Source organism: Ascaphus truei, chromosome 10 (assembly GCF_040206685.1).
Source record: "Ascaphus truei isolate aAscTru1 chromosome 10, aAscTru1.hap1, whole genome shotgun sequence".
NCBI classification, from domain to species: Eukaryota; Metazoa; Chordata; class Amphibia; order Anura; family Ascaphidae; genus Ascaphus; species Ascaphus truei.
Window position 1 is genome coordinate 10494012 of NC_134492.1, and position 12622 is coordinate 10506633.

Consider the following 12622-nt stretch of genomic DNA (forward strand, 5'->3'; position numbering starts at 1 on the left):
CGGCTCCTGTGCAGTGAGCGGATGCACGCAGCGGAAGCGACGTTCTCGGCTCCTGTGCAGTGAGCGGATGCACGCAGCGGAAGTGACGTTCTCGGCTCCTGTGCAGTGAGCGGATGCACGCAGCGGAAGTGACGTTCTCGGCTCCTGTGCAGTGAGCGGATGCACGCAGCGGAAGCGACGTTCTCGGCTCCTGTGCAGTGAGCGGATGCACGCAGCGGAAGCGACGTTCTCGGCTCCTGTGCAGTGAGCGGATGCACGCAGCGGAAGTGACGTTCTCGGCTCCTGTGCAGTGAGCGGATGCACGCAGCGGAAGTGACGTTCTCGGCTCCTGTGCAGTGAGCGGATGCACGCAGCGGAAGCGACGTTCTCGGCTCCTGTGCAGTGAGCGGATGCACACAGCGGAAGAGACGTTCTCGGCTCCTGTGCAGTGAGCGGATGCACACAGCGGAAGTGACGTTCTCGGCTCCTGTGCAGTGAGCGGATGCACGCAGCGGAAGCGACGTTCTCGGCTCCTGTGCAGTGAGCGGATGCACACAGCGGAAGCGACGTTCTCGGCTCCTGTGCAGTGAGCGGATGCACGCAGCGGAAGCGACGTTCTCGGCTCCTGTGCAGTGAGCGGACGCACGCAGCGGAAGTGACGTTCTCGGCTCCTGTGCAGTGAGCGGATGCACGCAGCGGAAGTGACATTCTCGGCTCCTGTGCAGTGAGCGGATGCACGCAGCGGAAGCGACGTTCTCGGCTCCTGTGCAGTGAGCGGATGCACACAGCGGAAGCGACGTTCTCGGCTCCTGTGCAGTGAGCGGATGCACACAGCGGAAGTGACGTTCTCGGCTCCTGTGCAGTGAGCGGATGCACGCAGCGGAAGTGACGTTCTCGGCTCCTGTGCAGTGAGCGGATGCACACAGCGGAAGCGACGTTCTCGGCTCCTGTGCAGTGAGCGGATGCACGCAGCGGAAGCGACGTTCTCGGCTCCTGTGCAGTGAGCGGATGCACGCAGCGGAAGTGACGTTCTCGGCTCCTGTGCAGTGAGCGGATGCACGCAGCGGAAGCGACGTTCTCGGCTCCTGTGCAGTGAGCGGATGCACACAGCGGAAGCGACGTTCTCGGCTCCTGTGCAGTGAGCGGATGCACACAGCGGAAGTGACGTTCTCGGCTCCTGTGCAGTGAGCGGATGCACGCAGCGGAAGTGACGTTCTCGGCTCCTGTGCAGTGAGCGGATGCACGCAGCGGAAGCGACGTTCTCGGCTCCTGTGCAGTGAGCGGATGCACGCAGCGGAAGCGACGTTCTCGGCTCCTGTGCAGTGAGCGGATGCACGCAGCGGAAGTGACGTTCTCGGCTCCTGTGCAGTGAGCGGATGCGTGCAGCGGAAGTGACGTTCTCGGCTCCTGTGCAGTGAGCGGATGCGCGCAGCGGAAGTGACGTTCTCGGCTCCTGTGCAGTGAGCGGATGCACGCAGCGGAAGCGACGTTCTCGGCTCCTGTGCAGTGAGCGGATGCACGCAGCGGAAGTGACGTTCTCGGCTCCTGTGCAGTGAGCGGATGCACGCAGCGGAAGTGACGTTCTCGGCTCCTGTGCAGTGAGCGGATGCACGCAGCGGAAGCGACGTTCTCGGCTCCTGTGCAGTGAGCGGATGCACGCAGCGGAAGTGACGTTCTCGGCTCCTGTGCAGTGAGCGGATGCACGCAGCGGAAGTGACGTTCTCGGCTCCTGTGCAGTGAGCGGATGCACGCAGCGGAAGTGACGTTCTCGGCTCCTGTGCAGTGAGCGGATGCACGCAGCGGAAGCGACGTTCTCGGCTCCTGTGCAGTGAGCGGATGCACGCAGCGGAAGTGACGTTCTCGGCTCCTGTGCAGTGAGCGGATGCACGCAGCGGAAGTGACGTTCTCGGCTCCTGTGCAGTGAGCGGATGCACGCAGCGGAAGTGACGTTCTCGGCTCCTGTGCAGTGAGCGGATGCACGCAGCGGAAGTGACGTTCTCGGCTCCTGTGCAGTGAGCGGATGCACACAGCGGAAGCGACGTTCTCGGCTCCTGTGCAGTGAGCGGATGCACGCAGCGGAAGTGACGTTCTCGGCTCCTGTGCAGTGAGCGGATGCACACAGCGGAAGTGACGTTCTCGGCTCCTGTGCAGTGAGCGGATGCACGCAGCGGAAGTGACGTTCTCGGCTCCTGTGCAGTGAGCGGATGCACGCAGCGGAAGCGACGTTCTCGGCTCCTGTGCAGTGAGCGGATGCACACAGCGGAAGCGACGTTCTCGGCTCCTGTGCAGTGAGCGGATGCGCGCAGCGGAAGTGACGTTCTCGGCTCCTGTGCAGTGAGCGGATGCACGCAGTGGAAGTGACGTTCTCGGCTCCTGTGCAGTGAGTGGACGAGCTAAGCTCACTGTCAATCAACTTGTACCGTATCATTTTCAAAAACGAGTGAAATGTTTATTTAATTCCGAAATTATTTATTCAAGCAACCGCTGGATGTTATTACAGATATGCCCAATACATTTCTAAAATGAGCAATAAACACATTTAATACACAGTTCATCCAAAAGAAACTCTTGGTAAGACCTTTTTTAACCCCGTTGATACCGGCCGGGACCACACCGCCCAGCAATGTCTTGTGTATCCCTCTGGCATCAAAGGGGTTACTATTTGTTTAACCCATGGGGTGGCCAACTCCAGTCCTCAAGGGCCACCAACAGGTCAAGTTTTTGGGATATCCCTGCTTCAGCACAGGCGGCTCAGTCACTTAGTCATTCTGTGCTGAAGCAGGGATATCCTGAAAACCTGACCTGTTTGGGCTCTTGAGGACTGGAATGTGTCACCCCTGGTTTAACCCATTCACTGCGAGACAGCTTTGCACTGAATTGCATTGTGCAGCAGGGAGCATTGTTGTTCCCAAAGTAGGAAGATCGGATCGTCCTAATAAGTGGCGCTGAACTGGAAAGCAACGTACGGCCTATTCACACGAGCTAGCTAAAGGCCGTTTAGTAAATGTGGCCCTAAATATCTTTTGCAAATAGCAAAGTAAACTGTTGCATTGATTAAAGGGACAGCCCCTCCGGGGACGCAAGGGAACAGGACACCGCGGGCATGATTACATGTAGCGGGCATGATTACATGTAGCGGGCATGATTACATGTAGCGGGCATGATTACATGTAGCGGGCATGATTACATGTAGCGGGCATGATTACATGTAGCGGGCATGATTATATGTAGCGGGCATGATTACATGTAGCGGGCATGATTACATGTAGCGGGCATGATTACATGTAGCGGATAAGAATCTTTGTTTATTACAGATGTACAGACCCTAACCATGGCTTTGTTTTACGTATGCCCGGGCATACAGTAGCATTCTGCGACATTACCGATGCGCGCTCTGGAAACGCGGTGATATTGTGATACATGCCTTGCTTGGTATGTTGACATACAGATGCAGCAACGAGTATCCGAACACTCGCCTTTGAAAGTCTGGGGCAATCTCCCAGTAATGCTGCAACATTTCTGTGACATTTCTGCAGACAGACTAATGGCCCATCCGATTAACACAGTGGGGGGTCCCGAGCAGTCCCATTCAAACTGAATGAGACTGCCAGGGACCCCCGCTGTGTTAATCTGATGGGCCATTAGTCTGTCTGCAGAAATGTCACAGAAATGTTGCACCATTACTCGGAGATTGCCAAAGATTTTCAAAGGCGAGTGTTCGGATACTCGTTGCTGCATCTGTATCTGGGGAAACACTGAGGCCGACTAAATGTGTCTAATTATTTTTTTGAATAGTTGTGTTATCTTTGAACATTTACATGGGAAACAGATGCTTTGCTGTCTTTATCTAATGTATTTAGGTGATAAGATTGTTTGACAGTCATTAAAAGACACAGGTAAACTATTCCCAGGATATTGGTAAAACCAATGTGCTGCAAAATAAAATGCCGAGCTTGCATTATCTGACACGAATAAGAATAATCATCTTCACAAGAAAAGGTTACAAGAGAAGCCAGAAAGGCCTATAAACACATCCGTCTGGGATCCGCCGTTCGCGTCCGCCATGCGCGTGGATTTACCCTTATGCAGGGATAATGGCTCCAGCTGTCAGTTATTATCTTCAAAGCTGCTGCTCTGACAGCAGGAGTGGAAGCGCATTGTGCTCATGGGATCCGACACGTATCCTGTACAGGGCAAAAAAAGACATACATTCAACTCGCTGTGACGCAGATCCACGTAAAAACACCAGTGAGGGATGACGTAGCACAGGAACTGGACAAGAAATAAGGGTTAGCCACATCATGGCGAGAGATTTATTTATTTATAAAATATTTTACCAGGAAGTAATACATTGAGAGTTACCGCTCGTTTTCAAGTATGTCCTGGGCACAGATGTGCGCCTCTCAGTGCACGACAGTTACACGTGGCAGACAGGTGTGTTACATACACTGCTTCATTAATGGTGCAGTCCCCCTTAGCAACATATATTAAAGTGTTAATAATATTAAACCTCTGGCAGCATACGGGTTAAATCCCTTGTCCAGGTCACGTCTTTCCTACCACTTTAAGCAGCTGAATGACAACTGCTGATGTATTTGAAGTAGTTATAAATTCACAGATATATAGGGTGACCAGACATCTCGGTTTGGCCGGCACAGTCCCGTTGTTTTTGGTCTTTGTCTTTGTCGCGTGCTTCCAAGTAAGAAGTAATCACAGAAATATTGCAGCTGAAGATCTGGAGCATCAGCGAAGATAAAAATCCAAAATCAAATGAAACAGGGACCCAGGTAGTGAAAAATTGCAGAGGCTTTATTGAGACTTAAAAATGTGGCAGTCTCCGAGCAGAAAGCTTCATCCCACGCGTTTCATGCCGTAGTGGCGCTTTCTGAAGGAGTCCTGAGCATACAGGAAACAGACACGTATATAGGTGCAAAGGCAATATGAAGAGAGATAGGAGTAAGCACTGCAAACAAATCTGGACTGGAGGCGGGTTAAAATGCAATCAAAATGTATTCAGGATTTGTTTGTAGTGCTTACTCCTATCTCTCTTTATATTCTCTATACATCGTGGGAGTGATGCACACTGTGACAGGGTGAATGAACGTCACCAGCCATATACCTGGCAACCCTATGTTTAGGCTTGCAGTGCAGCAGTGACGAGGTTAAGTTGGGAAGGGCTGCTTAATTAGAATGACACCAGCTGCATGATCAAGGTGTTTTAAAACCCCCAGGCTGTGCACACATGCAGTCTAGCTAGTCAGGAGAGAGGACTGAAATACTGAGGAGATTACTGCTAGAAGGTCTGTTTGCAAAGTACATGTTTTATGAACTGTCTGTGTCTTGCATGCTGGAGAGAAGCTGCTTTGTTTGCCATGCTGAAGAGAAGCTATTTTGTTTTTGTATGCTGAAGAGAAGCTATTTTGTTTTTGTGTGCTGTATGTTTTTTAAGGCTCACTAAATAAGCCTTATCAAGAGACCCCGCATGTGTAGTTGCATGTACCCTGCAACATATGGTGTCAGAAGTGCCGGGATTTTGAAAGGCTCCTGCAGTAAAAGGGCCATACACACACAAGAATGAGAAAAATGGAAGAATTTTTAAAAGAGTTTCTGTGCCAGCAGGCCCAACTACAAGCAGAGAGAGATGAAAGACTATTGCAGCAGGCAATGAGCGGATGGCCAGGCTGCTGACCCAATTCCAGGGGTCTGCCAGTCCAGAACCTGCAAACAAACCCCCGGTTCTCCTGAGGAAAATGGCTGCGAACGAGGATCCAGAGGCTTTTCTACTGACATTTGAAAGGGTTGCCGAAGCTCAGGGCTGGGCTGCAGATCGCTGGGCTACTGCTTTTGCCCCACTCCTCATGGGAGAAGCCCAGGCCTCATATCAGGGCCTCCCAGCAGATTAGGCAATAGACTACCGACAAGTAAAAGCCGCCATACTGGATCGCTTAGGTCTGACCCCAGAGACCTACCGGCAGCAGTTCCGGAACATGAAGTACACCGCTAAGATGAGACCCCGGGTCCTCGCTCAGCGATTATTGGACTTGTGTACTCGCTGGATACAACCCGAGGAGCGCACTAAGGAGGCAATTCTTGAACAAGTAGTTTTGGAACAATTCCTACAGATAATACCCCCTTCCGCACGCTCGTGGGTAAAACGCCATGCTGCTGAAACCCTAGCTTTGGCGGTCCGAATCGTGGAGAACTTCCTTGGGGCCGAGGATCAGGCGAGTGCCCTGGACCTGACGGATCCAACTTCACCAGCACTTGCGGAGACCCAAAGAGGGAGATTGGAACAACAGGGAAACTACGGCCCCTCCATGCGCAACCGCCAAGTGCCACGAAAGTAGCAGTCCTTCCAACAAGGAAGAAGTCAAACTGCTGTTTGCAGTGCGGGAAGTTCCCCAGGCCTCCACGGGATTCTCTCCATTTGAACTGCTGTATGGCCGCCAACACCGGGGTATCCTAGACCTCCTAAAGGAGTCCAGGGAGGAACAGCGATCCCCTTCTAAGAATACCCTGCAATATGTATTGGACCTTAGGAAGCGCCAAGATGTGGTCGGCCATTTTGCTAAGGAGAATCTTAGATCAGCCCAGGACAGTCAGGAGAGACATTACAATCAAAATGCTCGTATGAGAGTGTTTCACCCAGGAGATCAGGTGATGTTGTTGTTACCCATTTGTGAGAGCAAACTCCTAGCCAAATGGCAGGGCCCATTCGAAGTACTCCGCCGCACGGGTGATGTGGATTACGAGATCGCTCAACCAGGGTCCAGGAAGGGTAAACAAATTTACAATGTGAACTTGCTGAAACTCTGGAAGATGCAACGATCTCTATTCATCCACCCGGTGAGGAGGAAACGGATTTGGGTCCTCAGCCCCCATGGGAGAACATCGAGGGTGATGATAAAATCCCAATGGGTAGACAGTTGTCCTCTGAACAAAAAGGGGACTTGTTAGAAATAATTACACAATTCCATGATGTTTTTTCTCATTTGCCAGGGCAAACTAATTTAATTTCACATGTGATCGAGACAGCACCTGGGGTAAGAGTACGTTCCCATCCTTATAGGGTTGCCTGAAAGTCGAAGGGCACCGGTAGAGAAGGAGGTACAGGAAATGTTACGCTTAGGAGTGATTGAGGAATCATGCAGTGAGTGGTGTAGTCCACTAGTTATGGTCCCTAAACCCGATGGGAAGGTAAGATTTTGTGTGGACCTCCGAAAGGTCAATGCGATATCCAAGTTTGAAGCATATCCGATGCCAAGGGTGGACAAATTAATTGACGCCCTTGGTAACGCGGAATATATATCCACGTTGGACTTAACAAAAGGATACTGGCAAATACCTTTAGAGGAAAAGTCCAAGTGCAAAACAGCCTTCGCCACTCCCATGGGTTTATACCAGTTTGTGACAATGCCATTTGGACTGCATGGAGCCCCAGCCACATTTCAAAGACTCATGGATAAAGTGCTGAGACCCCATAGGGCTTATGCCGCAGCCTACCTAGATGACATTGTCATTTATAGTAAACACTGGCGGGCCCATCTAAATAGGCTGAAATCGGGTCCTCAACTCTATAAGAGAGGCAGGGCTCATAGCCAACCCTACGAAATGTGCCTTAGGTAAGGCGGAAACCAAATATTTGGGGTATGCAGTGGGAGGTGTAAAAGTAAGGCCACTAGCCGACAAGGTAGCTGCCCTGAAAGAAGTTCCGACCCCCCAAACAAAAACGCAGGTACACTCTCTGCTAGGTTTAGCAGGGTACTATCGGCGGTTCATCCCCAACTACTCGGAAGTTGCAGCCCCATTAACGGACCTCACAAAAAGGTGTGCCCCTACACAAGTGGTATGGTCAAGGGAGTGTCAGAGAGCCTTTGAGGACATAAAAAGGTGTCTATAAGAGGGTCCCGTCCTTAGAAGCCCAGACTTCAAAAGGCCTTTTGTAGTGCAAACCGATGCATCAGAGATAGGGCTAGGGGCAGTGTTGTCACAACAGTTTGAGGGAGTGGAACATCCAATCCTTTTTCTGAGTAGGAAATTGTTCCTGAGGGAAAAAAACTACTCAGTGATTGAGAAGGAGTGCCTCGCAGTAAAGTGTGCAATCGAGGCTTTGAGGCATTACCTGGCAGGAGTCCATTTTACTCTGGTGACGGACCATGCTCCATTAAAGTGGTTAAATAGTATGAAGGACTCCAATGCTAGATTGACCAGGTGGTATATGGCCCTCCAACTCTTCTCATTCGAAATTCAGCACAGGCCTGGAAAAGAAAATGCTAATGCTGACTTCTTTTCTAGAGAAGGGGTGGATGATCGGGCTTCAGCCGTGCGTGGCCCCAGCCACACACTAACAGGGGAGGGATGTGACAGGGTGAATGAACGTTACCAGCCATATACCTGGCAAACCTATGTTTAGGCTTGCAGTGCAGCAGTGACGAAGTTAAGTTGGGAAGGGTTGCTTAATTAGTCTGACACCAGCTGCATGATCAAGGGGTTTTAAAACCCCCAGGCTGTGCACACATGCAGTCTAGCTGGTCAGGAGAGAGGACTGAAATACTGAGGAGATTACTGCTAGAAGGCCTGTTTGCAAAGTACATGTTTTATGAACTGTCTGTGTCTTGCATGCTGAAGAGAAGCTGCTTTGTTTGCCATGCTGAAGAGAAGCTATTTTGTTTTGTCTGCTGAAGAGAAGCTATTTTGTTTTGTGTGCTGTATGTTTTTTAAGGCTCAATAAATAAGCCTTATCAAGAGACCCCGCATGTGTAGTTGCATGTACCCGGCAACACACACCTTCAGGAACGGATTTATTCAAGACAAACAAGTATACCATCTACATCAGTGAGTACATTCCCTTTTTTTACTACTGCTGGGAAGTGGCCAGTGTGCGACAGGACATTGTGCAGTTGCAGGAGGATTACATAGGAGGAGGGTAAGGGATTGCGTCTCACGAGGGGAGTGCTTTACATTAGCATTTATCTATTTTCCCCTGTTGCCCCCCTCCTCCATCCCCCATTTACTCTGCCACCTGTTTTGGATACATCGCACATGGTGCCACGGTACAGCTAAATATAGAACATCACATCATCCGTTCCATTTCTATTGATTATTCATCATATACACATTGAACCACATCATACGGAGGAGTGTTAGTAGCACCCCGGGGGAGTCCTTCCCCATCTGCCTATAGGTGCAAAAGTAAATTGATTTAAAAAAAAACCCACAGCAGATGCACCTGAATCTGGCATGACAAAATGAAATCATTAATCAATTATGAACCCGGCCAATGAGATCGAGGCATTGACAACAAGCATTCTGTTTTTTTAATAAATTTACTTTGCACGTATATATAGGTGTCTGTTTCCTTTATGCTCAGGACTCCTTGTGTAAGTGCCACTACGGCGTGACACACGTGGGAGAAAGCTTTCTGCTCGGAGACTGCCACATTTTTATGTCTCAATAAAGCCTCTGCAATTTTTCACTACCTGAGTCCTCGTGTTCGTTTGATTTTGGATTTTTATCTTCGCTGATGCTCCAGATCTTCAGCTGCAATATTTCTGTGACCCCTTCTCTCTGCACCTCCTCCGAGTCTCGAAATAGAAGAGGTAGAGCAGGAGTGGCCAACTCCAGTCCTCAAGGGCCACCAACAGGTCAGGTTTTCAGGGTATCTTTACTTCAGCACAGGTGGCTCAGTCACCGACTGAGCCACTGATTGAGCCACATGTGCTGAAGCAGGGTTATCCTGAAAACCTGACCTGTTGGTGGCGCTTAAAGACTGGAGCGGGCCACTCCTGGGCTAGTCTGTTTAGCATCCATCCATCCTCCTAGTCCCTTCAGTTACACTGATCTTTCCCTCCCAGGTAGGGAGGTGCCTGCCCTTGCACACCCAGAGGTTGAGGCCTGTCCACATTCTGAAAAATACTCCTCCTCCTGTCCCCTCTCACCCGCATTAGTATTAACAACATGTGTACTTAATTTGACATGGATGGTCACATAAATCCATTGAGGTTAATGCAGGGACTTCACTTTGTTAGTTGGGTCAGACCTTGGTGTTACTCACATCCAGACCCTGAACAAGGCACCACAGTTAAACATGAGTTAGCATTATTTCCAGCGTTATTTCCCTCTCCCCCCTTCTCTTCGCAACTTGAGTTAAACGCCAATTTCAGGGTCTGGATGGGAGTAACGACCAGACACACCTACTGTAACATCCCATTTTTGGAAGATTATGCTACAACAATTTTGTGTTTAGTGCTAAAGAGATGTTCAGCGGCCAGTGTTTTTGCATATAATTAACTTTGAGGATACGTTACCTTAGGGCAGGGGTGCACAAAGTGGGGGGCGCGAGATTTTTCTGGGGGGGGGGGGCGGCAGTTGCAGAGGCCCTGCGCTCTTCCCCAAGGCATTTAAATTAAATGCCGGGAGATCGCGTGAGGTCTGTGCAACTGCAACTTACCTTGTCTCTGCCGGCTTCAGGACTCGTCTCCATGGCACGACGTCACATCACCCTACAACGTCATTTGACGCACATCAAGGAAAGGGGGGGGTGCGAGGAGGAGGCAAGGCAGGGGGGTGCAGCAGCAAAAGTTTGGGCTCCCCTGCCTTAGGGTTTAAAGTAACGTTATGTTATAAGCCCTGATTTAACAAATCTTGCCTCAAGCCTCTTGATAATCAATTTAACAGGACAGAGGCACCAGCCGTGTGATCCTTGACTTTCTTACAACTCTCAGAATGAAGGAACTTAGAATTTCTTAGTGCAGAGGTGTAGAGATTAAGGTCACAGCTTGAACGCTTTACAAATCAGGGGGACATTTCTATTTGACAGCTCTGTTCATGATAAATTCCCAAAGAGGAGCATTATCAAAGGTATATATAGTGCATCGCTCAGCCACAAAACACAGCAAACAGAGTCCTGAACATTTAAATCTATACAGAAAGAAGAAATACCACAAATATACACTACGCCCCTTATTTAGTAAACGGGTTTCTGCCATAAAACGACTATTTAAGTGAATGACACGTAAAATATCCTATGGCTTAACAGTGCTTAGTAAATATGGACAAATAGGCAATATATTATTGCCCACCCAACCTCTAAAAAATATGAATTATATTATTTTATACAGTGGTCTCATTGAAGTAAAACATTAATATTATTGGGTCGATGTATCAACGTTAAGAAAAGTGTGTTTTGACGCACTGTTCCGGATTTTGGAGCAGAGCTGTGGTATATGTAAGAACAGTTTCTAACATTTGATGCAGACTTTTTGATTTCGGCACTTTAGATATGGAGGATTTTTTGGCAAATAAAAGAGAAAGATTGGCGCAAAGACGCAGAATGTTATACATCTCATTTGTGCGCCATGTATCTCCTCCCCAATAGAGAGGGGCGAGACGGTCAAAATCCGTTTTGCGGAATTTCCATTAAAAATCCATTCCACGGTGTAAAATCCGTCGACGGAATGTTCCAGTTTCAATCCGTGCGGATCAAAAACAGTCATTGGATACAATCCGCTGGGTGATTTTAACAATCCACGGATTGCTTAATCTGCGGATTTGATTCTTAAAATCCACCAGCGGATTGTGGAATCCACGGATTGGATTATTGGTGATCAGAAAAATCCGGAAAAGACAATTCGCCCCTTTTTGAGACCGATTTGTGGAAATCCGCGAAATCCACAGACCAAAGAAACCGGACGATCCGAGGTTAACCTAAATCCGCAAAAAGAATTCACCCATCTCTTCTCCCCAACTCCTCCTACTGACTCTCCCCAAGGTGCAATGTGGGGCAGAGACGCAGAATGTGATACCTCTCATTATAATCTGTGCCCCATGTAACTCCCCCCAACTCCTCCTACTGACTCTCCCCAAGGTGCAAGCTGGGACAGAGACGCAGAATGTGATACCTCTCATTATAATCTGTGCACCATATAACTCCCCCAACTCCTCCTTCTGACTCTGCCCAAGGTGCAAGCTGGGGCAGAGACGCAGAATGTGATACATCTCATTATAATCTGTGCACCATGTAACTCCTCCCCAACTCCACCTACTGACTCCACAAGGTGCAAGCTGGGGCAGAGACGCAGAGTGTGATACATCTCAGTATAATCTGTGCCCCATGTAACTCCTCCCCAACTCCACCTACTGACTCCACAAGGTGCATGCTGGGGTAGAGACGCAGAATGTAATACATCTTATAATCTGTGCACTATGTAACTCCTCCCCAACTTCTGCTACTGACTCCCCCCAAGGTGCAAGCTGGGGCAGAGACGCAGAATGTGATACATCTCATTATAATCTGTGCCCCATGTAACTCATCCTACTAAATTACAAGATGGGGCAGACTGTGGAAAATTGGAGAAAAATCCTTTGATAGTAGCTGGAGGATGAAAATGTCCTGGTTTTGTGTTGATATTGATATTGATATATAGACCCCTTAGTGTTATTATTGGTTATAGAATGCATCTTATCTGTACTCACCATTTTTGTCTATTGGTGGGTACTGGAAGCTTTTTCTCATTTCCTCTAAGGACAGGCCATGTGATGGGGGTTCTTCAGTGCTATAAAATTCACAGGAATAGAAGCGTTTTTAGAGTGCACAAGAACAAGCAGCATTTAAAACACAATTTAAAAAACATTACTGTTGAAA

The 12622-nt window shown here is 49.1% G+C and overlaps 1 protein-coding gene across 2 annotated transcripts in view; it reads right to left on the minus strand.

The window, feature by feature from the left end:
* Positions 1–3569: 3569 nt before the first annotated feature.
* TNNI3K (TNNI3 interacting kinase) overlaps positions 3570–12622 on the minus strand; it is a 120645-nt gene continuing 111592 nt past the window's right edge. For both annotated transcript variants that reach the window (XM_075615808.1, XM_075615807.1), the window contains 2 exons: positions 12454–12533; positions 3570–4163 (listed from right to left, as the gene is read on the minus strand). In XM_075615808.1, the coding sequence (XP_075471923.1) occupies positions 4087–4163; positions 12454–12533 (157 nt within the window). In that variant the 3' untranslated portion in view covers positions 3570–4086. The remainder of the gene's footprint in view (positions 4164–12453; positions 12534–12622) is intronic.